Below are 27106 nucleotides of genomic sequence, written 5' to 3' on the forward strand. Positions count from 1 at the left end.
TTAAGCAATATTAGAAAAAAATCAGTGTAAATAGTTTTCAACTCATTATCCTCTCCACACAAACTTTTTAAACTTAGAACACATATGTACAGAAATGTGCACCAAATCATGCCTGTACAAGCTGGTAAACCTTTACAGAGTGAGCATACCTTGAGCCAAAATATAGGGCATTACTATCACCCAGAAGCCTCTGTGTCATTTCTCTCTTTGAAAAAAGAAAAAAAGAAATGTCTTCCTTTTATTGGATTCCATAAAAATTTCACCTGAATTTGTACCAATATAAATTGGGTCGTGCAGGATATACACTTTTGTTCCTGGCTTCTTTTACTCAACAGTCTGTGAGATTCATCTGTGTTGTTGTTTATAGTTCCTTTTAGTTGCTGAAAAGCGGCTACTTATTACTTTTTTTTTTTTTTGCGGTACGCGGGCCTCTCACTGCTGTGGCCTCTCCTGCTGCGGAGCACAGGCTCCAGACGCGCAGGCTCAGCGGCCATGGCTCACGGGCCCAGCCGCTCCGCGGCATGTGGGATCCTCCCGGACCGGGGCACGAACCCGTGTCCCCTGCACTGGCAGGCGGACTCTCAACCACTGCACTACCAGGGAAGCCCCTCATTACTTTTTAAATGGAGTTGTAGATTGTGGATGACACAATTCTATCATTTTAGACTTGAGAAGACCTGGAAATCATGCCCTCTCTCACAGAGGACCAATCTGGATAAATAAAAATGCATTTGTAAAATATCAAAGCCTCACTCCTGAACCAATTTATCCTCTCTCTTATCTAACCTTTTTTTTTTTTTTTTTTTACTTTCAAGGATAATAGCTAATCATTAACTTTGATGTAACAGACTTAGGGATACTTAATAAATTGTCATCTTCTCTCCTCTTTGGTTGTTCCTTTTTTTAAAGGCATTTTCCTCCATCCATTTAATCATTCACTATTTTTCTCCATTTCCTAGTTTACAGTTTCACAACATTATTTAAAATCACTAACTTACTTTACTTTCCAGACATCTATGCAGTTGGTTATAGAAACTCAAAGACTACATTTCCCATTCACCAGTTGAATGCAATTGAATGTAAGTTGGAGGGAGACCTAGTTTCAAATCCTGACCAGTCTTGGCAAATTACCTAACCTAAGAGCCTCCATTTCTTTACCTGAAGTGTAAGGTATGAACACCCACCTCTCAGGGTTGCTGTGCAGCTTCAACGAGAATGCAGGTAAAACACTGCATGTTACATGTGCATTCCAGGGTAACCATCATTCATGACTAACATCTTTCTTAAGCCATATCACATCTATTTATAGTCTCATAACTGATGTCATTCATCCTTAACGAAGCCCTTATAATTGTGAGTGACGGTCGTGTTCCACAATTTTCCCAAATTGAGGGAGTAACCCTCACTCAGCAGAATGTAGGAGCCACTCCTAGGACTTCATAGCTGTCACCCTCCTCCAAGGTAAATGTACACCGAACTCCTCTACTTATCCTTGACTAGAGGGTTGGCTTGCTTGTTTAGTTAGACGTTTACTCAGGGGTATATTTATCCCTCAGTTTGTCCATGTGTTTGATGAATTCTGAGTCTCAATTCCTAGAAGGTAGTAGCACATATGTCAACTCGCTTTCTAAGTCTAAACATAATATCTTCACTAAAAATCCAGCCCAAGAATGAAAGATTCATCCCACCACACTTTAAATTCTTTACACTTCACAACTTTAAAATATAAATGGAAGGAGAAAGAAATCAAATGACGTTTGAATTCATCTCCTAGTCACTCACCTGGCTGCTTCAATTTGATCTTCAACTTCAAATGTTCCCAGTCTTCTGTTGACTGCGTGCATGATCTTATCTCCTTGGTAACCACTTCCTCTGCCATCAAAGCTAGCTACTATAATGTTTTCTGTGCTTGCAAGGTAAGTAGCCCAGCTGAGTGTGAAGACAGCATCTGCTTTTTGACTACAGGGGCCTGCATATCTGTGAAAAATCCCAAACTGTTAGCCTTTGTGGTTTTCCTGAATCAAATGAGGAGTGCTTGCATTTCTATCCCCTGTGGACAGGAAGTGTACGGTCTTCCTGTTCATGAGCCTGAAATCGTGCCAGCCACCGGGGGTGTCCACAATGGGTCCTCTAAAACTTGGCAACGTGACTATAATGGCTGTGTGTTTCCTCCAAAGAGGCCCATCAGTTTTATCTTTGAAAACTGTTACCAAACACAGACTTCACAGGCCAACAGTTTCTAAGTCGTATATATCTTGGAGATCAAAGAAGTAAATATTCTAATAATTGGGATAGGGGAGTTGTGTTATGAAAAAACAATGAGGATGACAATAAATTCAGCTTTGAATATATCTTTCTGACTGAGCTTACAAACATTCCTAGACTACAAGTCTCCTTGGTTGGAACTTCCTTAAGGACTTTGACTGCTGTAGGATATGCACTGCATGTGCCTCAGTGCCCAGCACAGTGCTGCTCACTAAGGCTCCACAAGGCACTGTGGAATGGGCCAAAGTATGAATGAACACCATTCCTTAAAACTTCAGAGGAGAAAGAAATAGACTATACTGGAAGATGGGTATACTGTTTGGCATTCTATTTATTAACAAGTTTAACTCCCTTATAGCTGCATTTCTTCATATAGACTACAACTTATCCATACACAGCTGTGTGTACAATCTCCATCAAGCCCTCTCATTTTCATTTGTTAATCAAGAGACACTCCCTACAGCTCATTGGATCTCATGTAAATACGTCTTCTTTGCACCATCTACAGGACTCCTGGACCCAGATCTTCTCCAATAAGTCTTCCCTCCCCAGCCTGTCTCTCCTATTCATCTGCTCACTCTCCCCTCCACAGGACTGGACAAGTCCTGCTTGGACCACTTTGCTAACATTTTCCTCCCTTTCCTTAGGGATGGCAGTCAAAAGAACTTTAGTTTTAAACAAAATATTATATGACTTTAATTTTACACTAGATTTTGCAACATTCTAACTTTAAAAAGAAGAAGGCATTCATGAATTTCTTGGGCAAGTAAACATTTTTTAATATGTGAAATGCCTTGGTCCTTTCAGTGGTCTTATATTTGGTAGAGTAATAGCTTCCCTTAATATTAACTATGTATCAAGTTACCTAACCCTGTAAGATTAAACACGTCATTTTTAAAAATAGAAAACAAAGATTTAGACATATATGAAAATGAAGAGGAAAGTCACTGAAGAGAATGGGCACCAAATTTACCATATTTTTTTAACTTTCCTAATGAAGGGGAGATCTAGTCATTACTTACTGGGGAGTCCAAGACTATAAAAATATCACTTTTTTTTTTTTAACAAACGCTTGTGTCAAAATATCACTCTTTTTTAAAGGTAAAGGATCCTCGTTTAGTATTGGGGCTAAGGCTCAAAGCAAGTGAGCGCTACTGTAGTCAACATTTGACTAAATTAGGTGTAATGAGAATCAAATAGCATATCTGGAAGTTTAAAATACCTCTTTCTCTTTCTTTGAGCTTTTATGTTTGGTTTACATGGAACTGTAAACACAGCGGAACAAGGCCATGTCTGATGCTAGTATCTGTATCCCTTCTTTTTTTTTTTTTTTTTTTCCTGCTAGTAGCAACAGGAAAGTATCCCTGAGTTCTCAGTTTTCCTTTCTGTATAATGGGCCCAACAGAACTTACCACATCGGCTTGCTGTGTGGACAAAATAAGGCAAATTACCTGGCATGAAGCAGGCACCCAGAACTTTTATTGGTTTGTTTTGTTTTGAATAAAGGAAATGAGGCAAGTTGGGACAGGAAGAGCGGCATTGTGGCATTATGTGTGAGGTCAGGGCAATTTTGGAAATATTGAAGTAAAATGTGTTCCTAGTAATTATCAAAAATATTTTACAAAGATGCCATATTTAGACCTCACATGAGCTCTTATCTACTGTTCAAAGACTTGTGATTTCAGAACTTTCTCTAGGACTTAGAGAAGTTTGAATTATAATGAGTACTTTCCTGTGTCACATCTTCTCTTCACCAAAAAAGGGAATGGAAAATACCAGGCATATTTCAGGAACTAAAGAAACAGAAACCTGACATTGGAATGAATTAAAGGCTACCAATGGGAGATGTTTGGGCAAATTTGGAGATAAGGAAACTGTGAAGACTGTTAATACCCATCTATTGCTTGTTAAAATGTCCGTGAGGTAAGGATGAACATGGGGACTTGAGAATCTCTTTGGAATTCCCTCGGAGTTCAGGGGGGAAAAAAAATCAAAACAAACTCCATATGCCATTATGATAGAAGAAGAGTGTCTACCTTCTCCATTAGAAAGATGGTAGAAAACACAGGTTTGGATTTGCAATTACAGAATGGAAGAAGAAATATTAAAACTGCTCTACAATGATTCAGGAAGAGAGAAAGGATGCATTTGGCTCTATTTTTCAGTAAGCTGCACCGGGCAAAAGATGTACAAATGGTTAACTTCTAAATTATTCCCTTATCTTGAATACTTACACATCTATTAGCAGAGGATATTTCTTGGATTTATCAAAATGAGGAGGCAAGATCATCTGATACCAGAATTCTAAACAAACAGAAAGGTTAATTAGTGAATTAAGAACACTTATTAGCACATGATTTCGGTTCCTTATCTTTGTCAGTGATAAATAACATGTAGAGTTTAGCAGTTTGTTAAATTAGAATAGAAAAAGAAAATGAACCGATTTGATTCAGCATGTTTTTCAGATATAAAAATATTCTCTTTCAGGTTAAAATACTAGTTTAAGGTTAAAACAATAAAGTTGTTTCTAATGGATCTATTAAATACATTGGTGCCTTGTAAAATAAAAGGGCATCTTAGAATTGCTGATGTTTTGTTTTTATGATTCTGTTCTTTGGCATCTGATCTACTTATCTAGTTTGTTTATGGCTTATGTTCTAAGTTTTCCTCCGAAATGTTTTCCTCTTCTTGAATTTCTTTGAAGATGTTTAGGATTTTTAGTTGGCCTTAACTCTATCTCAAAATTCTGATTTAATAACATTTTTGTAATTCTTATTGCCATCCCAGACCGTAAAGCTGAGTTCCATTTTCAGCTCTGTGTCTCACAGAATGAAATCAGGTTTATGTGGGGCAAACTCTTCTGTACGATCTTGTGCAGGTCTGTTTAATTCTCTGTGCTTTATTTAACTTTAACATCAGTTTAATAAAATTTGTTCCTAAATAATAAATCGGTTACCTTTGCTCCTAAATTCAGGCTAATTAGTTAGACTAATCTTTTTTTTTTTTTTTAAGAGAGCGAGAGAAAGAGAGAAAGAGAGAGAGTTGTTTAATATTTTAATAAGATTATTTCCAGCTTCAGTAGATTTAACCTGTATGGAAAAAAATCCTTATCTCTAGAGCTGTTCTTCCTTATGTTTATCTTTCTTTTGTTTTTTGTTTATTATAATTATTTTAGTTGAGGAAAAAATAAAAGTTTAAGAGTAAAATCTTTATGTAGATAGATTTTTCTTCAATTTGTATTTTGCTGGTTATTTTATGCCTTCTGATTAAATGTGCTTATCAGAACAAAAGTTTTAATCTTTATTATATTTGAGTAGAATGTCAAACTATCAGTTGATAATGATGTTTTTAATAAATATGCCAAAGTCAACACTTGATCTCCCCTTTGTTTGAATCAACACTAGTTGATTGGAAATGTTTTACTTCCTATCTTTTGGAAGATGCACCGTCTCTCCTTTGGCGGGGGGTGTCACATCCTAATATTTAACATGTCACATCTTAATATTCAACACCTTCTGTACCAGGCGGTCCAGATAGCTCTCCAGGACTCTCTCCAGAACTCTAAGCGCTTGCCAGTCAAGCCAGATTCAAGGTCCAGCAGCACTGGCATCACATAGGAGCTTATTACAAACTTAGCATCCTGGGCCTACCCTGACTTGCTGGCTCCAAATATGCATGTTAATAAGATCCCAGGTGATCCATAAGCACCTGAAGTTTCAGTAGCACTGCTTTAAGCTCTTCTTCAAAAGTACCCTCTACTCTCCATGCTTTTCCTGCCATTTAAAATTGGATGACCTGAGTTTCTTCCATTATTATCCTATATTTTAAAAAGAATCTAAAATAAATCAGTCTTGATGGATTCCCCCTCCCCTATGGGTTGTTAGCCCTTAATAGAAAAGACAAGCAAACAAATAAAAATGACAACAACAAAATTACAAGATTTCCTACTCAAAGAAACCCCTTGTTCTTAGTCGTCCCTGAGCATAATCCATGATCAGGCCACCAGGCCAGGGCCTATCATGGGGAGGAGGTTAGGAAAAATTCAAGACTTCTGTGCTGAGACTGAAGTTTCAACATTTTAGAGCCAACCCTATTTTTTTATACAAGTTATTTTAAATCTGTTTGGGTTAAAGGTAAAATATATTAGGATATCATTAAGTTAAAAACACAATTAATACTTAATAGTAGAATAGAGTTACTAATGGGATGAGACTGAACTAGCAATAATGCATTTTCTCCAAATATTTTCCTCTTAGAATAATATATGTTCCATAGAATGGTACTGTATTTTTTAATTAAAAGAAAAGTAAAACTAGTGGTTCTTGTGACAGAACATTTCGTGGAAAAATAACCTTACGTTAGATTTACGTATAAAATAAAATACATATTGTCAGATAAACTTATATTTAGTTACATTTTTACTGGTGTTTCCATGAAAAGTTATGTTCCAACAGAAATTTAACTTACTTGTTTTGTGCAAATAAATGAAGTCCAGTTTTTTTGAGGGCATCTGGACATCCTGCAGCATTTTATCCAAAGCTGAATTGTCTTCCAGGACTCTCAGTTCTAAACAAATAATTGAGACAGCAGTCATTTGTTACAACATGAAGAATCTGGATTGTGCAAAGCAATAACAAACAAGTGGGCGATTCACTGATGGGACTACACGTACTTCAGGTTATAAGCCTTGTGTTCAAGTCATTGTTAAGACACTCTAAAGCCAAAGAAAATCCCATTGTGTTAAGTACATGTTGCTTCTATTCACACACACTTTCCTGAAAAGCAAACGAGGGTGAAATATGAGAAAGTACCTTTATCATTGCTGTTGCTATGCAGAGTAGAGAGGGGCAGACCAGGGCCTGTTAACATAATCGGGGGAAAATATATTTTAGAGTTTTGTTTTTTTTTAAGAAGATAACATACTTTTCAAAAATAGCGTTTGTTACCATTTAACTTTGATATAATTTTGACACCATTTAGCTTTGATAGAATGAATATCACAGTGGATAAGAAGCTTACTGTTAGCTGATTTTCCTTTTCCTTAAAATGAACGCAATTTGAGTGAGAAGTATTACCGGAGAGGCACAGGGCTCTGGAGAATGAAACAGAAAATGCACCTCTGACCCTGCTGGGCGCCTTGCACACATTACTATGCCTGAGTCCAATTTCCTCTTCTGTGGACTAAGCCATCCAGACCCAACGAGAGCCGCTATCCTTCCCAACTCTTAACACCGAGGTCCAGCGAGTACCACAACCTCTCTCAGGCCCCGCCCCCTTAGGGTGGAGCTCCAGAGCCAGGTTCCCCGGTCCCCAAAGGGCAGATTTCCCTCCGCTGCTGCCCACACTGCAGAGTCCTGGACCAGGCGGCACATCTGCACTGTGCCTGACTTGGATAAGCGATTCCTTCCTGGCATGCGAAAAGTGTTTTTTCTCACACACTCAGATCTTCACTATTTATCCCAACTGTGGTAGTTGCAGAGTGGAAGGTAATGTATAGAAAAAGCTGTCTCGTGAGCTATTTAATTTTGATACATTTGGATCATGATATTAAGTTTTACATTTGATCAGAACCACAGTGGAGGCATTATAGGGACATGGGTTTGAACCCCTGGCTTTCGTGCTTTGTGACATAAGATAACATACTTATGCTTCAATCTCCTCACATGTAAAATGAGGATAATAATATCTGCATTATAGAGTTTTCTTTTTAAGGGATCAACAAGATCATGAATACAAAACTTGAGCACAGTGCCTAGTATATATAAAACAGGTGCCCAAGAAATGGTGACTGGAAACAGCCATGGTAAAGAACTACAAAGAAAATATGATATTAAAGAAAATGTGCCAGTAAAAAAAAAGGTTCAGATAAATGGTTTGGAGACCTCTTTTTGGCGATTCACAGTTCTTTTTCAGAATATCCAGACTTTTTCTCTCATTTTGAGAAGTAATCTAGCTTAGTGTTAATAGCAGAGGCCTGTGTTTGAATCCCATTGGGCCTCTTATTAGCTGCGTGACCTGTGAAATCACATTGTCTCTCCTTGTCCAGATTTCTTCACTTATAATAAAGAAAACAATAATAACAATAGCAACAGAAGATGAAGCTGTGAGTAGGTTGAGTCACAGGCACCACATACATACATTTTTCTCATTTCAAGGGGCAAGTGCATAAAATTATAATTTGTTTTAAAAAATGCACAGCAGGGCTTCCCTGGTGGCGCAGTGGTTGAGAGTCCGCCTGCCGATGCAGGGGACACGGGTTCGTGCCCCGGTCTGGGAAGATCCCACATGCCGCGGAGCGGCTGGGCCCATGAGCCGTGGCCACTGAGCCTATGCGTCTGGAGCCTGTGCTCCGCAACGGGAGAGGCCACAACAGTGAGAGGGCCGCGTACTGCAAAAAAAAAAAAAAAAAAAAAAAAAATGCACAACATGTATGTGTATAAGGATGAAGTGCCTCTGTCATACATAAGCTCTTGGATGTGCTTTCAGTCTAAAGCAAGCCTCTTGGTTAGAAAGGGAAGGAGAGATGGTTAGCTCACCACTTATACATGAGTGAAGGGAATAGGACTTATATGATCTCAAGAACTCAGATTTAATAGGAGAGAACTGAGCAGGGATGAAACTGGGCACTGAAAGGAAGGCTTCAGGGATGGAGACACTGAGCCAGGAGGGTGGTAAGAAGGTTGTCCAGAGAGGGTAGGGGATGCAGGGAGCTACTCGAGAGGGATTTTGGGGGTACCCCCTGCTCTCCCTCCCTGTCCTTCATTCATACTTACCAGAACATCTCAGCTGATAATATTTCGCCTCTTTACTAAATGATACAGAGTAGTACTGACACCTTTCTGGATTCAGGTCACAACTAAGGCACGTCACTTTTGTGTGGTTATTAAGTTGGATTCTGTAAAACCAACGGTGGAAGTTAAGTACTTGATGAAAGGAAAAATGAAAGAAGGAATTGAATAATGCTGTATTCTAGTTTCAAAGATATCAGAATGCCAAAGCAATACTCAGAAACTTTTAAAATGTGAAAAAAAGGCATGAATTAATTCATGATAAACTCAAACCTCCTGTTGTCTGGAAATATCACAAAGCATCTAATAAAGTCATGCTCTTTTGTTGACATGTGGGTTGGTTTATCGAGGAATGAAAGCATTCAATAGTAGTTCCAATTTAATATATTAGGACTAGGCAAAAAATAAAAATAAAAACACGAGAGCCAGAAATTGTTCATTAGCTAAAAGGTCAAGTCAACAACTCGATAAAACTCTTACTTATAAAGATTTCTTCCACCTGGCATTCCTTTATGTTCATTACTAATGTAGTATCTGGGAAGAAAACAAATGAAATATATTAATTCTGTTTTTAAGAAAAAGTCAAGTACACTCCATTTAACTCAACACCAAGCACTAGTGTTCACACAAGTGCATGTGCATTAGTGCTTGCCCTTCCTTTATCATTTTTCCCTGCCCCCTCATCCTCAGAAACCATTTGACCCCCATCATCTCTAAATAGGGGATTCTTTTTTTTAACAGACTAAAATATCTGAATATGGGGATTACTCCCTTAATTAGAGTCACAAGGAAAAAACTCAAAGAACGTCTTCTTTCAGAATAATATGACTGGACAACTAGTCTAAAGTTGACACCCCATTTATCTACACTGTTTTCCATATTTTCTGTTTCATAACACAAACCACACGGCGGCAGGAGCCCCATCCTCCTAAGAGTGGCAGAGCCACTTCTAAACAGGACCTTCAAAAACTGCTTTGAGCAATGGCAAAACTCCTCCATGGTGAAACCAGTAAAGAATTATAAAAAGTGCCTAAGATTCTAATGAAAAACAACACTCCCTATCCCATCAATTCATGCGTGGTAGTTGACAGCCTCTGAAAAGCTTTCCATTCGCCAAAGAGTAAGGCCGAGACATGGACAAATACAATAGCCTCTCCAAGCCTTCCAAAAATCCAGCATCAGTTGAAATTTAACAAAATGCCCCTGAACGCTAGTTCAGTGTTCCAAGACGTTTAAGAAAAAGAGGCTCCAGCTCTTCTAATGTAAAGCAGGTAAGAGCAAGAGGTAGCGCTGCTTGGTGGCATGGTATCAAGTCTGCTGAGCATATGTGAAAATCATTAAGGCTTCCGTATGTTAAAAAGAAAAAAGTCCTGAACACATTCCAAATAGACTACTCTTTATTTGTAGAAGATTTTTCCTTATTTCTGGGCAACGAATGGCATGATTATGACAAATATATTGATATACTACTGATTATTAGAATACTTACAGGTAATCACTGGTAAGAGCTTCTATTCCAATGACCTCCCAGGTTCCTTTTGTAATAAATGTGCGATTCTGATGGGATTTTTTAAAAAAAGAGGTTTATTAGACTCTCTCTCTGATCAAAGTTAAGGGGAGGATTAAATCATTTACATCAGGAATTGGGATAATCTCAGTTCTTTTCCCCATACTACCTTACTGCAGATACCACTGGGGTATTTGAATTAGTCGGATTATTGGTACATAGTGATCGACTTTACCAAATGATTTCCACTTCAAGTTAGTTTCATAAAAAGGAGATCAACCCGAAATAAATTATTTAAAAATACTCACTCTCTTATCTGTTTGGAAGTGACAAATGTGTTTGTAGCCCTCTTCGTTGCTGATGATCTTGTAGAAGCTATTCCCGTCAGAGGTAAAATGAGGTTCTGCAGGCCTAAACTAGAGAATAATAGGAAACACGAAACATGTTAAAGCACATTAGCCTCATCTCAGTACAACTTTAGCTTCAGAAAGTCCTCCCAACACCTATGCTCAAAACACATATTTCATTTACTTGCCGATTGCAATCAGAGGGTCTCAATAGAATATTCTCCTCCTAGAAAATGCAGACAAAAGATCTAAGTCCTAGGGAATTTTTGGTGGGGAGTAAATGAAAGAATAAACATGAAGAGGCTTACACAGGACACTCAACACATAGCAGTGGTTATTGTTACCCTTAGGCATCTTCTGTCTATGGAGGATAACGCTATGGTATCTTGATATGTGTGAGAAAATTAGCATCAGCCTTTCAGTTCTAAGAAGTCAATTTCCTCGATGTCACAATGTGCTTTCTTGAAACAGACTAATATTATTTTTGACTGTTTCTAGTTGGAGGTGGTTTGTAATTTGAGGGCTTTCCCCCTCCCCCCTGTTTCTTATACATAATTTTTTTGAAAGTCAGACTTAGAAACTCTTTAATCATTTCTGGACTAGATACCATAAGGAATGTCTGTCGTATATTTCATACGGAAACATTCATATAGTTATCATCTCTATTATAAGCCTTTCCATTTTGCTAAATAGGATCAACAATTTACCCAAAAAAAATAGTTGTATGGAAATATAGAACAAAATTTCCATTTTTTACAGTTCGATAAAAGATAGTTCTCAGAACATAATGTCGTTTAAGCAGAAGAGGATCTATCCCAGCCTGAAAGGAATATATCTCTTTACGACTTCGATTTCCTTACTACATTTGAGAGCAGGTAGGAGATGGTCTTTTAAAACTGTTGGTTCACTTCACTCTCGCTGTTTCCTCGCTCATCAGCTCCCATTTTGGGAAGAAAAATGCTTCCCTCTTCTATTTAGTGATTCAAAACGAATGCATTTATGGAGCAAGCCGAGGCGTGCAGTACACTTGGTGTTCTCATTACAGAGCTCGGAAACACATTCCCCTCTCTAGACCTGTGTTCACAGCCTTATCTTTTTAATACATTTCCCTGTTTCCCCTGGATGGAGTTGTGCCTAGTAGAAATGTGTGAAAAGTGGCATCTGTCTGGTTAAATACAGAGAGGAAAAAACATATTTTTTTCAAAGAGTCGTGAGGAAGTGTAGCATGTCTCTTGCCATGGAGGAAACCACTTTTCATGTTGGCAAACCTCTCCCCTCTGCCCAATCAATGCCTGAACAAAAAGGACGTGTGAATGCTAGGGGGCTCTGAGCCCAGCTGGAAGGGGTCGCATTTCTGGACCAGGGGGCTGCACCTCTGTGTTCTGGGAGATGAGAAATCCTTATGTTTTTTATGTCACTTTGTTTCCCTCTTAAAGGGGCTTAATAGAAGTGGCCATACAAATTAGGGGCAATTCACTCTTCCTCTTTCACACGAGGTGCCATGATGGCTGCAGTGCCTTCGTCGGTTTGCTTCACTCCACGGACTTGTAGCATCGTGGCTGGTATAAGTCTGCACAAGGTGTAGCGTGAGGCATGGGAAGTCACAGGGGGTCACGTGCTTCCTTGGAGAAAGTTCTGCATCCAGGGTATAGTAAAGTGTGAACCCACGTGTGTATGATTCCTCCAGAGAGAGGTGCATAGCGGGCGTGGTGTGAGTGCCACTGCGTCCCTGCCGGGGGAAGTCCTGTCCCCTGCGTTTGTGCAGAGGCTGAGGGCGGAAACCATGTTTTCTGCCGGCAGAGCACCTAACTTTGAACGTGAGGTCAACGAGGACAACTGGTATCTTGGCTGCCTTTTAGCAACGGTTGCTTTTTAACTTTCCAGGAGCTAGAATTTGCCTAGAATATGTCTTTTGTTTTATCTGCTCTTCTCTTGAATTTTCACTTGTCCTTTTACTTTTTTCAACCAAGCATGTTGTATATTCTCTATAAAAAGACATCTCTACAGGGGGCATTAAAATATTACGTGAAAAAAGGTCAACTGCTGTCTCTATTAATAGCAAATAACATAGAGGCCTCGTTTGGTATATCTGCATATTAAATAGCTCTGAGTACATGATCCATACGACAGAAAACCCCATAACTCTTACAACTTACTCTTCCAACCCAGCCAGTGGTACTTATTTCAATGTGCTGCTGTCCCTAGGGAGGGAAAAATACAGAGAGAAGTGAGATATGAATTCTACTCTTTAGCTGCAATTTGTGGCAATATAAGCAAGATTGTACTTGTAATAAAATAAAGGAAAGCTATCTCCATTCACATATTTGTATGTATGATAGTACCTTTTACACAGCTACATTAGAACATTTACCTCTCTTGCCTAGAGCTCTGTCCTGGATGTGTAACTCGTAAGCCGTCCTGCAAGCTCCTCCACATTTTCAATTCAGCAAGTCCAGAAGTATCTTTCCCTTATCCCCACCAGCCTGTTCTTACTCCCTCATTCTTCTCTGGGTTAGTGGCACCATTCACCCAAGCCAAAGACCTGGGAATCACTCCAGACCCCTGCTCTTCTCACAGTAACCCCCTCAGCCCCTGTCTTCTAGTTCTTTGATTTCTCTTGTTCTCCTCCACCATTATTGCCTTAGTTTGTGTCCTGACGGGTTTCCCAGGTCCATGGCCCTGACCTCCTGCTTGGAGACCCTGCTGCTCTGCTCTCCTTCCAGTCTGCCCTCCACCCTGCTCAACCCACAGCTGACCTCATCAGGCAACAGAGAGTTCTATCTCATTATAATTCTTTCCTACTTAAAACCTTGAAATAGCTCTGAGTGTCTTACAAGGTAAGGTCAAACTCCTCAGAATGGTGCCTGAGCCTTAGCATATATCTCAAAACTCAGTTCTCATCACCATGCCTCTGCCTCAACCCCTAGTCCTGTGTACTCCCAGACCCTGCAGGCTCCAACCTCTTCACCCCAGATGCCTTTGCACAGCCTCTGCTCATAGGGTCCACATGCCTTCATGTTGCCCCGAATATGACAATTTACCCCAGGCTGCTCTAGTCTCCTCCACGTCATCTCCTGTCCCCTTCTGCCTCCCCGGCAGGCAGGTTGATTATCTTCTTTTGCCCTACATTTCCTTTGTACCTTGCTTATATACTTTTAGAGCACATTATGCTGATATTGAGATGATTTAATTGGCAGGAAGCAAAGAGCTTGGTTTTTTAGTTTGGATTCTGGCTGTCACTGTGACCTAAGCAAGCTCCTTGACCTTACTGAGCCTATCTCCACAGTGTCTGGCTACTGTGAGCGTTCAAGAAATGGAAACTAATATTATTGATTTTCATAACAGTCTTCCCTACCAGAAAATAAACATTTTAGGGACAGGCATGCTGCCTAATTTTTTTTCTTTCCCTCCAGTGCTATGCACAGAACTTGGAACAAAATAGGTATTCGATGATTGCTATATAAGTAATGAATGAGTGCCTCAAGATACAGGGGCAGGCGGTGGAGGGCAGGATTTCTGAGGCAAGAATCTGCCATGTGCCCAACCAGGGTGGAGCAGGGAGAAGAGGTGTGTGGGCACAGAGCCCATTACCAGAAAAGGGCTTGTCGAGCTGTCCTTGACATATGCCAGCAAGCCTCCCCCAGGCTCTACCCCTCCTGAGGGTCCCAATGGGGCTTTAATTTTGATCCACCCCCTATACCTTGAGGTCTCTGGGCTGGAAACACCCCCAGCACTTCAAGGTTGTATTAACACTTGCCTTTGCCTTAATGTTGCCACCCTCTCAGCCTGGAAGTTATCTATTTACTTTCTAAAGCTGTTTACTGCTGAAAGATAGTCACAGAGTGGTAATAGATTTGTGGCCTCTTGGTATTTGTTTTGCTTCACTCCCCATTTCCTGAAACATGCTTCCTTGACCTTGCGGCCCCTGGCTTTCTCGGGCTTTGTGAATTTTGACATCAAATTCTATTTTCTGGCTTTCCAATCACCACCACCCTTTTCCCAAGTGATAGTCTCCATAACTAATACAGTATGACTAGTGAGAGCAGATGAACTGGAGGTACCACCGGGTAATAGCAAATTATCTAAAAGTCAGTCAAGACTTACTCACTGCCTCAGGGTCAGACACAGAGAAAGAACAGACATTCAAGCTGTATTTCCTGATAGCACTCTCCCTGTTTTCCTACAGCCCTCAGATCACATGTAGCTTTGGAAGCAGAACATCCCGATTCAACTTTACCACTGAGGAAATCCATCTTCCAGTGGACTCATCGTAATCACAGATATCCATGACTGAATAGTTCTGAATCCTCCGGATCCACTGCAAAGAAATCCTTTCTTCGGTTACCCATGTCACATCACACAAGTAGTGATCCCTGAAAGGAGGGAGGGAAGGATGGATGGAGGGATGGAGGGATGGAGGGAGGGGAGAAGGAGAATAACTATTTCCAGACCTTGGTACAAATAGACATTCTGCTCAATGAAATCAATCTTAATAGGAATACAGTTTTAAATAGTTGTTGAAGCCATTTAACACCTAGTATTTTACCCTTTCTTAAAGCTTAAAGTGTAATTTAATTTTGAATGGAAATGCAAATATATCTGACAGGAAGAACAACAGCTAAGGTCCCACAGAGGTGTAACATACATGCCTCACACCATGGCTCAGGACTTTGCAAGTCCACAACTGGCCTTTGGTGGTGCCAGGGTGTCAAGGGTGATATTTTCCCATCTCTTTTCTGCTGTCTGGAGGGACCATCACAGGGAGCACAGGGACACTGGTTGAGATTTTATTCTTTTCTGGTAATTTGATATGTTTCTCTAAAACATTCTTCCTACTAGGGAGAAACTACAGTTGACCCTTTTCTCAACTTCATTTTCAAAGGGGAAAAAATGGACTCACATCTCTGCAAAGTTTGAAAACCAAATAATTATATCCTACAAATCTTTTCTCAAGTGTCCAAATATAAATCGTGTGAAGAAATTAAGGAAACTTTTGGTATTTTAACATAAATTTATATAAATAGAGATATCTCGAGCAGTACAGCCTCCTCCAACAAAAACCTTTAGCAGTGTTTGAAACTACATTTTGAGAGATAAGTGAGATGCATGGAATTCCTAATTTACCTTTCTGCTAGCCTCCCTAAATATTTGCTCTGGATAATTTATTTTATTTTATTTGCTCCCCACACCCTTGTGCGATTTTTGTATGGCACTTCTTAAATCATTCCTGTCCAGTGTGTGATCAAAACCTTGCTCCTTTTGGTCAGAAGAATTCCAAAGGAAATTTTTCGTTCCACCCCTCCCCATCTGACGCTATGGCCGTATCTGTTCACCCTAAACAGACTCCTTTGCTATTTCCTTCACGGGCTGTGCCCACTCCTCCTCTTGTCAAGGCTCTCCTTGCTTGACTGCAAACTCTCTGAGGCTGGGCCACAGCTGTCTGGTTCACAGGGTATCTCCAGGGCCTAGCAGACTACCTAGCACAAAGCAGGTGCTCACGAAGATTCTGTGGAAATGTAGCACTGAACAGAGGGGGAAGTCCTGTCCCATCCTCGTGACCTAAGTAGCTCTGTCCTTCCTCAGAATTCACAGATCCCTTCCCGTCCCCACTCCCTTCACAGACACTAAATCAAACAACAAATATTTGTTGAGTGCTTAGGATGGATCAGGTGCTGGATAAAGCACTTTAAGCCCCTCACCACTTCACTATCTCCCTTTGCGGGGCAGGACAGTGACGGTGTTAATACGCCCAGGGGTACCCGGGCCTCCAGGCTGTCTCCGCTGCAGGTGGCAGGCACTGAAAGAAGACCAAAACCCCTCACTGAGCAGCAAAGCACCACCTTCACACAAACAGGGACTCCTCTCCATTTCAGTCCTTTCTCTTGCTTATTAAGAACTGTAGGGCTTCCCTGGTGGTACAGTGGTTGAGAGTCCGCCTGCCGATGCAGGGGACACGGGTTCGTGCCCCGGTCCGGGAGGATCCCACATGCTGCGGAGCGGCTAGGCCAGTGAGCCATTGCCACTGAGCCTGCGCGTCCGGAGCCTGTGCTCTGCAACGGGAGAGGCCACAACAGTGAGAGGCCCGCGTACCGCAAAAAAAAAAAAAAAAAAAAAAAGAACTGTACACTGTCCAGTCTGCACGACTGGTGTCCCCTGAACACCCTATGAGGCTTTCCACATGCCTCCCTTTGTCAACTTGCCCTTCGGTCTGAAATAACTGTCATGCTTTAACTTCTTCAGGATTTACTCAAATATCCCCCGCCCGTGAGGCTTTCTTGAAGACCCCCTCCTTGTACACCGCTATCACGGGTCTCATGGTGCTTATCACGAACCGCCAGGCTGCGGAGTCTGAGAGGGAGAATGCTGCTTCACCGGCCCAGGAGCAAGGGCGCCTCATCTAGTCTAACTGCCCGGTACTGAGCCCAAGGCAGAGGCGTTAAGTGAGAAAATGGAAAGGCGAACCGGTCATCCTGGGGGGCAGGGGATAAATACTTGCAAAGGGAATGGAAGAATGAAACACAAGATAGAAAACAAAAGTTTTTGACATGAACTCTCTAGACCTGGGGTCAGAACCATTTTTCAGAAAACAGCCAGCCAGTAAATAGTTCCAGCTTTGCGGGCTACATGCTCTCTGTCACAGCTACTCAACTTTGCCTTGGCAGCACCAAAGCAGCCAGAGACAGTGCGTAATGTGTGAGTGTGGCTGGGTGCCAACGAGATGCTGAGATTGGAAGTTCATGTAAATTTCACCTGTCATGCAGTATTATTCTTCTAATGATTTTTCTTCCCAACCATTCACAAAGGTAAAAACCATTCTTACCTGGCAAACCATCTAAAAATGGGTGGGGGCAGGATTTGGCCGGCAGGCCCAGGGGTGCTAAGCCCTGTTCTATACCAGTAGTTCTTATTGTTTTATGTACCTGTCTCTAGGGGGAAAAAGGGTAGCATGGAGTCTGCGGCCCGCGTCGGCAGGAGGCCCTCTTACCTGCGTGGTTCATTGAGTTAATCACTCCACCATATGCAGTTGCGCTTACTAGTGGTTTTCTTTGCAGGTAGTAATAGGTACCTTATTTTAAGTATCTTTAATATACCCAAAGAAACATTTACACAAATTAGGGGAATTAATATCACACAACAGACCTTTATTACATGCCTACTCTTTGCAAGGCAGCAGCCACTTTACAAAGGGATACCCTGTGTCATATGACTCTCAAGCACAAGTCTCTCCCAGTGCATTCAAATAGGATTTGCTTTATAAAATTCAGTTATTCCGTCTATATACACTCTCGAGGAATAAATAGATTTCATAGAGTGAGGAGTTTTATCCTGAAAAGAATTAAAAGGGTGAAGCTAACCAGCAATGTTTACCAGAGGGATGGGTGGAGGCTCTACAGAGGGAATGACTGGGAGAAGGAAATCTGAAGCCAACTGCTTTTTTTTTTTTTTTAACGGTACGCGGGCCTCTCACTGTCGTGGCCTCTCCCGTTGCGGAGCACAGGCTCCGGACGCACAGGCTCAGCGGCCATGGCTCACGGGCCCAGCTGCTCCGCGGCATGTGGGATCTTCCCGGACCGGGGCACAAACCCGTGTCCCCTGCATCGGCAGGCGGACTCTCAACCACTGCGCCACCAGGGAAGCCCCTAACTGCTTATTTTGAATCCTGATTCCAACCCTGTCCAGTGTGTGACCTTGAACGAGTTACCTAACCTCTCTACACTTCTGTTTACTTGTCTGCAAAACATGAACTCTAACATTCCTCCTGAGTTCCTGGCCCAGAGTAGACTCCACATGGGTGTGAACTCTCCTTATGTACAGAAATTACTTCATTGCTTTAGTATTAAAATCACTCGTATTCCTCTTGGACTAATCCTGTTTCAGAAGTTAGAAGATCTTGTTGAATCACTGTGTCTAACCTGGGAAAGGCAGTCAGTGGCTCAAGGGAAGGCCAGGCTGCCTGTACAGTCCCTGGTTCCTCTTCCACCCCTCCCCCAACCACTCTAACCAGTCTATTCAGTATGTGCCCCTCTGTTTTTACAGAATAAAATTGGCATGTTGTGGAAAGTATACTTGATGATCCTGCTTGTTGGATTTTTCTGGTTTTAAGTGGGGACTTAAAACTTCCAGTAAAGACTACAATTAAGCCCTTGGTTTCCTTATATCTTTTTCATGACTCACTGACATCCTGGCCTGGTGTGATCGCAGCTCCAGACTGGGTTACACACTCTCATTCTGTCTCCCCTCAATTCCAAATCCTAAAGAGAAACTGATTGAAGAGAAGCACTCCAGTCGCCTTTATGGAGCCCTCACAGGGTGCAGAGTACACCTTGGGCTGTGGAGAGTGACAAAGGTAGTGGAGGATACAGGTTCATGAACCTTTGATCTAGAAATGGGCAGGGAAGATGCCAGAGGCATGTGAGTTTCCTGGCAGACTTCCCAAATTCCATCGCTCAATGTTTTCAAATGGGGAAAAGTTACTTTTATGTGGCTGATTGCTGAACCTGAAGCATAATGTTTGGCTTTTAGTAGATAAAGGTATTTAGGAGCAGGAGACCCACTAATCATGTTAAAGGGTTTTCTTCCCACCTCACCTGCCCCTTTCCACTAGGCCACTTTAGAAAAGAAGAAGGCTATTTGGAGTCCACTTTCCTAAAACAACCCTTGGAAAACGTGTGCATGTGTGGGGAGAGCCTCATCTTCCTGTAGGATTTCAGCTGCTGGATGCTCTGTGATGAAAGGATGAGGCCTAAGGAGAAAATGAGTGATGGGTGCGCAGGCAGAGGAGGGCCTGTCTCCAGGAGTGAGTGAATTACTACGAGACAGAGCGGAAGGTGCCGGGCAGCTGCAGAGGCATAACTTGCCCACATTAACTTGGCCCTGCTGATCTCTGCGTGAGGCTAGAAAACGAAGCGCCGCCGTGTACGAGAACATTTTTCTCCAGAGGGGCCCTCAAGCCTGGTTTTAGCAAAGCTGCAGCTGTACTGGTGCCAACAGAGACCAGAGCTTGGTTTGCAGTTTCATACACAGCACATTCCTGTAGCATTTCCAGAAATGCTTCTTTGGTGAAATACGTTCCCCAGAAAATACCCACAGTGAGTAAGGCAACCCTCGCCATGAGTGTGGCGTAAAGAACTGCAAAGAACAAAGACTTAAGGATTCATTCATATAGGGTGAAAAATAAGTCCTCAAACTGCTTAAGTTTCCTGAGCTCCGAAATTCACAACTGTGCCTTGGAAAGTGATTTCTAAGTGGGAAAGATGCCATCTCTTCATCTGTGAAATGGCCGTGAAAATGACACCATAGGCAGCATGTGGGTAATAAATGAGACAACGTGAGCAGAGCGCCAGGCACAGTCCCCAACACAGGAAGCACCCAATACACTTCAATTCGACTCTTCTATTACTCTGGCCCAGCAAGTGTGGGCCTCTGTCCTATTCCCAAGCTCCCATGCTAAGTTGCTGTGTGATCTTAAGCAAATGGGTCTACCTCTCTGAGCCTCAGGTCTCTCATCTGTGTGTCACAGAGGTGTTCTCAGTGTGTTCTGGAACCCCGGTAGGTTCTGTCGATTCTGAGACTCCTGGGGGAAGGAGAAGGCACAGGGGCTGGGCCTATAACCTGAGCAGCCACCTGCCGTTTGCTTACTGGCACCCCACCTCTGTTGTATCTCACGTGCACAAAGGTTTCTCGTTCCTTAAAAACATTTGTAAGGTCCAAAGCCCCTTCCAGATCTAAAATCTTTCAGCGTGGGAGCTCACGGCTCATCCTCCCTTCAGACAGATGTTGGGCGTAGACCAAGAGGGCACGCAGGGCCTGCTGCTCTTTCCTGGACAGTCCCGAGCTTGTGTACGCTCAGTGATCCTTCCACTGCAGTCCTCCTCCCCCCCACCGTGCCCTGTCCAATTCACTCATTCTCCAGGATGCTTCCTTTGATCCCCGGGGTCACGAAAAACCCATCTCCCCCTCCTCAGAATGCCTCCAGCCTTTTGTTTATGCCTCTGTCATAGGCACTTTGGGAGTCATTTATTGACATGTTTTATATCCTCCACCCCATCATAAGTGTCAGAAGGCAGACTCAGCCCTACAGGACATCTGTGAGTGTAAATAGTGGGTGCTTAATCAATGCTGATGGAAGAGACGGCTGGACGGGACCAAAGAGCAGATTTTAGAACCTAAAAAAATACTTTTTAGTTGACTGATAATTAATTTTCCCTAGGAATAAACAGGTTAATATAGATATTTCTAAGCCCTCCAGCATGCCTGATGTAGTAAATGCAACCCCGAGAAGGAAAATGCTTCCATATGGCTCTGATGATAACTTCAGGCTTCTGAGGGCACCAGCTGAATTCACACAGAGGGAGAGAGAGGCACCTCGAAGAAGAGTGCTTACAAGCTCCTTCTTTCAAGTCAGAAAGATTTGAATACAGCCCCCTACTGGGTCATTTTCTTAACCTCTAGGCCTCATTTTCTTATCTGTAAAAGAGTCATATAATAATAGTTGCTGGAAAGAGTTACTTAAAGACTAATAAGATAAAGCATGTGATGCCCCGTGTCTGGCACACAGAGAGTGCTCAGTAGATGCTAGTCATTATTTAGAAGCAATGATAAAACCAACATAAGTAATGGAAAAGAAGAGAGAGCAACCTGATGGCCAAAAGTTTCATGCAGTTTGGTGTTTACAGGAAAATGAAGGAGGGGCTGAGAGTTTCAAACCACCAAGGATCATTCAAGCAAATGACATCTGGAGGCACATCGGTGTCGCGGGGGTGCTTAAAATTAATCCACGGTTTCCCTGAATTACTCTAGGTCTTACCAGGCCCCGCAAAGCCCCGTGTGATCTGACCTTCCTCCCATCACTCCCCTCTCCACTCAGATGCTCCAGACTATGTGGCCTCCTTGCAGATGCAGGTGCCTCTATTGCACCAAGCACGCTCCCTCTGCAGGGGCTTTGCACCTGCTCTTCCTCTGCCCGGATACTGCTCCCCGAGCTCTCCATGTGGCTAGATCTTCCCCTCTTCCTTCACATCACTGCTCACAGGCCTCTTATTAAAGAGACCTTCCCTGGCCTCCCCACAACCGTCAGCATCACGGCTGCCCTCCTTTGATCGTCTTCACAACATTTCACGTAACTTTATTTGTTTACCTGGTTGTTGTCCGCCTCCCCTACTTGAGTGGAGGCTCCATGACACCAGAGGCTCTGGCTGCTCTATTCATTCTGCACCCTCACCCCTGGAACCATGGCCGGCATGAAGGCATGAAGTTGGAACTCAGCAAAGAGTGTGTATGGGTCAGGCCACCCAAGATGGCTGTTCTCTTGCTCTCTGTACATCCCCTGCTCGACCAGTGCCTGCTCCACCTACACCTACTCCCCTGAGTAACCTTCCTACATACTTGCCCCAGGCTCCAGCCAGTGACTGTTCTTAACAAAGGGGAGGTGAGGGGCGTGCCTCTCCGCTGGTTTCCTTGGTAAATAATGAGCCAACCTGATGTAATCCTCCCTGTAACTGGCAATCTCCTCTTCCCCCTGGGAGTGAAGCCTGCTGCCATGTCCTGCCCACTGTACGCAGCAGCACGCTGTGCGTTGTTGCTCCAGGACCTTGCTTCAGATGTGTAAGCTCCCTCACCCATTAAACCACTGATGTCTTTGTTGCTCTCTCTGGGTTCTTTCTTTGGTCTTAAAACTGGGCAAGTGCAGCCCAACAGAGTGGTTGAATGGAAGAATGAATGACGGGCAGGGCCAGGTGACACCATGAGATACTGCCATTGATTCTGCCATTCATTTTGAAAGTGTTCTCCCTGGGAGCTGTGGAACTGTTTACAACACAAGCATTTGGGTCAAGAGTCTTACCCTATTAACACAGAAGCAGGAGGAACGATTTGCTGGGAAGTTGCATTGATGTCTGGGCTGAGGGTGGTGGTATTTACAACAAAGAAATTTACAGTTGGGTTCACAGCTCCTGCCTAGGAAAAAACAATCACAGAATTGGTATTGACAAAAGATATATACATAACATCATCACACAAGTTTAAAGCTGTACAAAAATGTCTGCATTATGGCCATAAAATTATAAACAATCAGACACTTTCAAACAATTTAATACAGATAAAATGAACATAAGGGAGAGTCATGAAATGCAACCTTCTCATATTCAGGCAGAAATACATATATGACTCCTGTTTAAGTAATGAATGCTCATAATTTATGCACTTTGAGCAAAAAAGGATAAACTTGTTAAAATCAATTCTTTTAATTTGTAAATATACCCTGACTCCCGAAGACAGGAAGACTGATGGCTGACCACTAGGAAGAACACCCTGGGTTCAGCCAAAGACACAATCCCCCAGGAAAATTAGTTGACCTGAGCCGAGAGCCAAAATGCTAATTAGGAAGCCATCACTTCCACTCCAAATTCAGGTTCAGTACTTTGGAGTTTTACAATCAATATTATGACAGAAATCTATAAAATCGTTTTATATATACACATAGATTTTCAATTGACAAATTAGTTAGAAATAATATGATATTTTTAGTGAGAACACTCTATGGTATTTCTTTGCCAGTTGCACTCTTCAAAAAATAACATTCCACTGAAAATACATCTCCATATTTAGTCTCTGATTTTTTTTCTTTTAACTTCCTCTGTCTCCCTAAAATGGCAGCTCTTCATAAAGCAAATTGAGGGAGTCGGTAAAAATAAAAATCACTTCTCCCAAATTGCTTACAGCAAAACCACTTTCCTATTAGATTTTCCTATAGATGATACTGTGGCCATGGTTATTATGACACTAGTGAAGTGAAGAATCCTGGTTCCTTCCTAAACCTCCCTCTTCCTTGGTTTATACTGCTTAATAAGGCTCTTCAGTTTTCATAAACATGCATCCCGGAGGGGGAAACAGTCTTGAAAACCAAGACATGACACTATTATTCCAAATGTAGGACGGGTGAAATTTACATTACTGCCAAATCTATAATAGAACTACTAAAACTCGTCATGTATCTGTTAGTTAGTAATACAACCTGATATATAACCCCACTCTTCAACTTTATCTAGCGCACAACCCAACTTCTACAAATGAGATGAGCTTGTGATTCAATCACAGCCTCTCTTTTCCTCCTTTCAAACATTTTCATTCCCCCTATTTCTTTCAAAAGCATTTTCCCCATCTTTTTCGGCTTGTCATTCTTCAAAGTTTTTGGAGAAATTACAAAACCTTAAATCACACTCTTTCCTGGGATAATAAAAATACTTTAAAATTGCCACATGCTGTTGACTTCAGCAAGAGTAATCACACAAGCTGTTGAAGAGAGACTGACAATATTTTCATTAGCAGGAAAGGATTAAATGAAACCATTCTCTTCCCATCAAATCACGGAACCACTATATGAACGGAGCACAGACCTTTGGATAAGGAATACGCATGGTCTTTGGGTACTGCAGTGACTCATCAGAGTAGAAGGAGTATTCGATCAGCGGGACTTCTGTGTCGTTAAATTGGGCATATGCTAAAAAAGTGCCGTTTGGAGACCACCACAGAGCGGAGTAAGTACTGAAGACTTCCTCTGAAAAAAGACAGAAATTGTTCTGTTACAAGAAGTAGCTGATAAATTGGCTTTGGCATTCAAAATATTGTTCTCATTAGCTTTAGTAATTACAGTAGAGTTCAACTAATGAACCACTTTGCATTTGCTGGGCTTCCAAAATCAGAGTAATACAAACGAATAAAAATAAAATCTTCAAGGATAGAGCTGGATTGTAAAAATAAGTAACCCGTTGGACCATTTTTGAATATTTTAGCACACAATATTTAATATAAACTCTACATTTTTTTCTTTATCTTATAATCCTCTAAATTTATGCCGCAAAACATACTAAAAGTAAATTTCACACAAGGGGCTGATTCTCCTCTCTAATTTTCAAACAGTCAACATGCCAGCATACGCTCCCCAAGTGGGCTCAGTTTGTACTGAGCCCGCAGGGTACTGGTGGGTGGTGTGTGGCTCCAGGCTATCAAACCAATATGGTGCCCAGAGTTTACTACTCTTGGCACAAAAGGCATGAGAATGATGGATTTCAAATGGAAGGGAGCTCCATGAGACCCCTACCAAGAAACATCTCCTTTGCCTAGTCTAGAAACTGAAGACTCCCTTGGATTAACACCCTCCTCTGGTCTCTCAGCTGATGGGTGAGGGAAGACGGTAAGATGGAAGCAAAATGAGAGGAAAGATTTTTCTTTCTTGAACAATGTTGCACTTTGTTCTCAATTTCTGGTAAAGGCAGCTCCTTCCTATGTTTATTATGGAGTCTATTCATGGGACTTCCAATCTCTGCCTCTTAAAATGCCAAAACCTCTTTTACCAACTGGGAATAGAGGATTCAAGTAGACTTGATGGAACCTCCTAATCCTTTACACGGAGTTAATCCACACATTTCATGTTGTGCTGCAAGAGGAAAGGTAAAAGCAAAAGCATAAAAACTTGAATATTAGAGTTAGGAAATCATTTATCCCAATCACTTTTCTGATTCTTACGGCTTCTTGACAAGTTTCTTCCCAATGCTTGCTTTCATTTATGACGATGGTAATGGTAGTAGGAGTAACAGTAATAAAAATGACAACAATAATAAAATATAATAATTATAATGATCAGCAGCTGCCATTTAATGCCTGCTGACCATACACTAATAAGTAACTGACATCTATTATCTCGGTTAATCCTCACAATAACTCCTATGCAGATGAGCAAAGGGGCGGCAAGCTTAAAGAGAGTAAGTAATTTACTCAGGAGCACATGACCAACAGTTGCTAAAATCAAGAATGAATCCAGATTTGTCTGGTTGGAGTCCATCTTCTACTGTTCCTTCCTGCCTATTTCAGCACTTCTAGTGACAGAAAACCGTCTACTTGATCAGGCAGGCTGCTCCCCCTTTGACTGCTTTATATGTATATCACTGGGTTACATTTATGCAGCAATTTAGAATTTACAAAACACTTATCTAATTGAACCCTGCGTGAGTCTATTCATAGGCTATTTTACAGAGAGGACAACTAATGTTTAGAGAGATAGAGTGAATTGACAGAGACAATTCACTTGTGATTCTAAGCCAAGGGAGTTTCTCACTAAGAACTTCTTCATATACTGAGTTAATGTCTCATTCCTTATAGCTTCTACCCATTGGTTCTAATCTAAGATCAAGATGCAATTACATAAAATGAATACAATGACAGCAAGGTAATGCTTTGTAAAATCACTTTTAAGTACAGGTCGCAGGTAGGAGTCTATGTTTTGGATTAGTAGTTATTTAGAATACTGAACACTTTATCTATCTATCTATTTATTTATTTATTTTTCTTTTCCATTATGGTTTATCACAGGATATTGAACATAATTCCCTGTGCTATACAGTAAGACCTTGTTGTTTATCCATTCTATTTATAATAGTTTGTATCTGCTAACCCCAAAGTCCCAATCCATCCCTTCCACACCCCCCAACCTTGGTGACCACAAGTCTGTTCTCTATGTCTGTAAGTCTGTTTATGTTTCGTAGCTAAGTTCATTTGTGTCATATATTAGATTTCACATATAAGTGATAGCATATGGTATTTGTCTTTCTCTTTCTGCCTTACTAGAATACTGAACACATTTTTCCATATCAATGATGTGTCAAAACCATTATTGTAAAACTACACTGGTCAAACTCAAAGTCCTAAGAATGAAGGGATCGTGGGTAAGGAGAAAGAAGAACAAAGAAAGAAGGAAAAGATATCCAGCCCTTCCTGAAGTTGGCTATGAACACGACGGGTGTCTATGGCACTCCCACCACCGTCCTGTGATAACTCCCATCCTACCAATCACTCTGAATTTCCTTAGGTACCCCTGGGACCTAGTTTCCTCCCTCTAATAGGATACTTAATTCACTCCATGACAGTTTTTCTTGGCTTCTTTGTCTCTCTCTGGGCTGAATTCCCTGAGAGCAACAGTTAGGTAGCATTTGTCTCTATGTCCCCAGCACCTGGCACGGCACCTTGTAGGTGGTTGACACTCAATGTGAATTGCACTGAATTAATCACAACCCCCCCACCCCTGCCACTGTCAACACTACTGCCTCAGGGGGGTAAGGAGTGCTCCATCTCCCTAAATTATTTCCTTCTCTATCCCCTCTCATCTCACCAAAATTCTCATTTTCAGCTCTGGGTTAGGTAAACTA

General features: G+C 41.7%; 1 protein-coding gene across 1 annotated transcript in view; it reads right to left on the minus strand.

The window, feature by feature from the left end:
• Positions 1-27106, minus strand: part of DPP4 (dipeptidyl peptidase 4) — a 77225-nt gene that overhangs the window by 17254 nt on the left and 32865 nt on the right. Inside the window, exons 9-20 of the mRNA XM_079710100.1 lie at positions 24302-24462; positions 22750-22862; positions 15145-15280; positions 13064-13108; positions 10869-10976; positions 10543-10610; positions 9534-9587; positions 9039-9160; positions 7077-7124; positions 6733-6831; positions 4500-4569; positions 1783-1977 (exon numbers count right to left, since the gene is read on the minus strand). Coding sequence (XP_079566226.1) covers positions 1783-1977; positions 4500-4569; positions 6733-6831; positions 7077-7124; positions 9039-9160; positions 9534-9587; positions 10543-10610; positions 10869-10976; positions 13064-13108; positions 15145-15280; positions 22750-22862; positions 24302-24462 — 1219 coding nt within the window. The remainder of the gene's footprint in view (positions 1-1782; positions 1978-4499; positions 4570-6732; positions 6832-7076; positions 7125-9038; positions 9161-9533; positions 9588-10542; positions 10611-10868; positions 10977-13063; positions 13109-15144; positions 15281-22749; positions 22863-24301; positions 24463-27106) is intronic.

Source organism: Hyperoodon ampullatus, assembly GCF_949752795.1.
Source record: "Hyperoodon ampullatus genome assembly, chromosome: 8".
In the NCBI taxonomy this organism is placed as follows: domain Eukaryota; kingdom Metazoa; phylum Chordata; class Mammalia; order Artiodactyla; family Ziphiidae; genus Hyperoodon; species Hyperoodon ampullatus.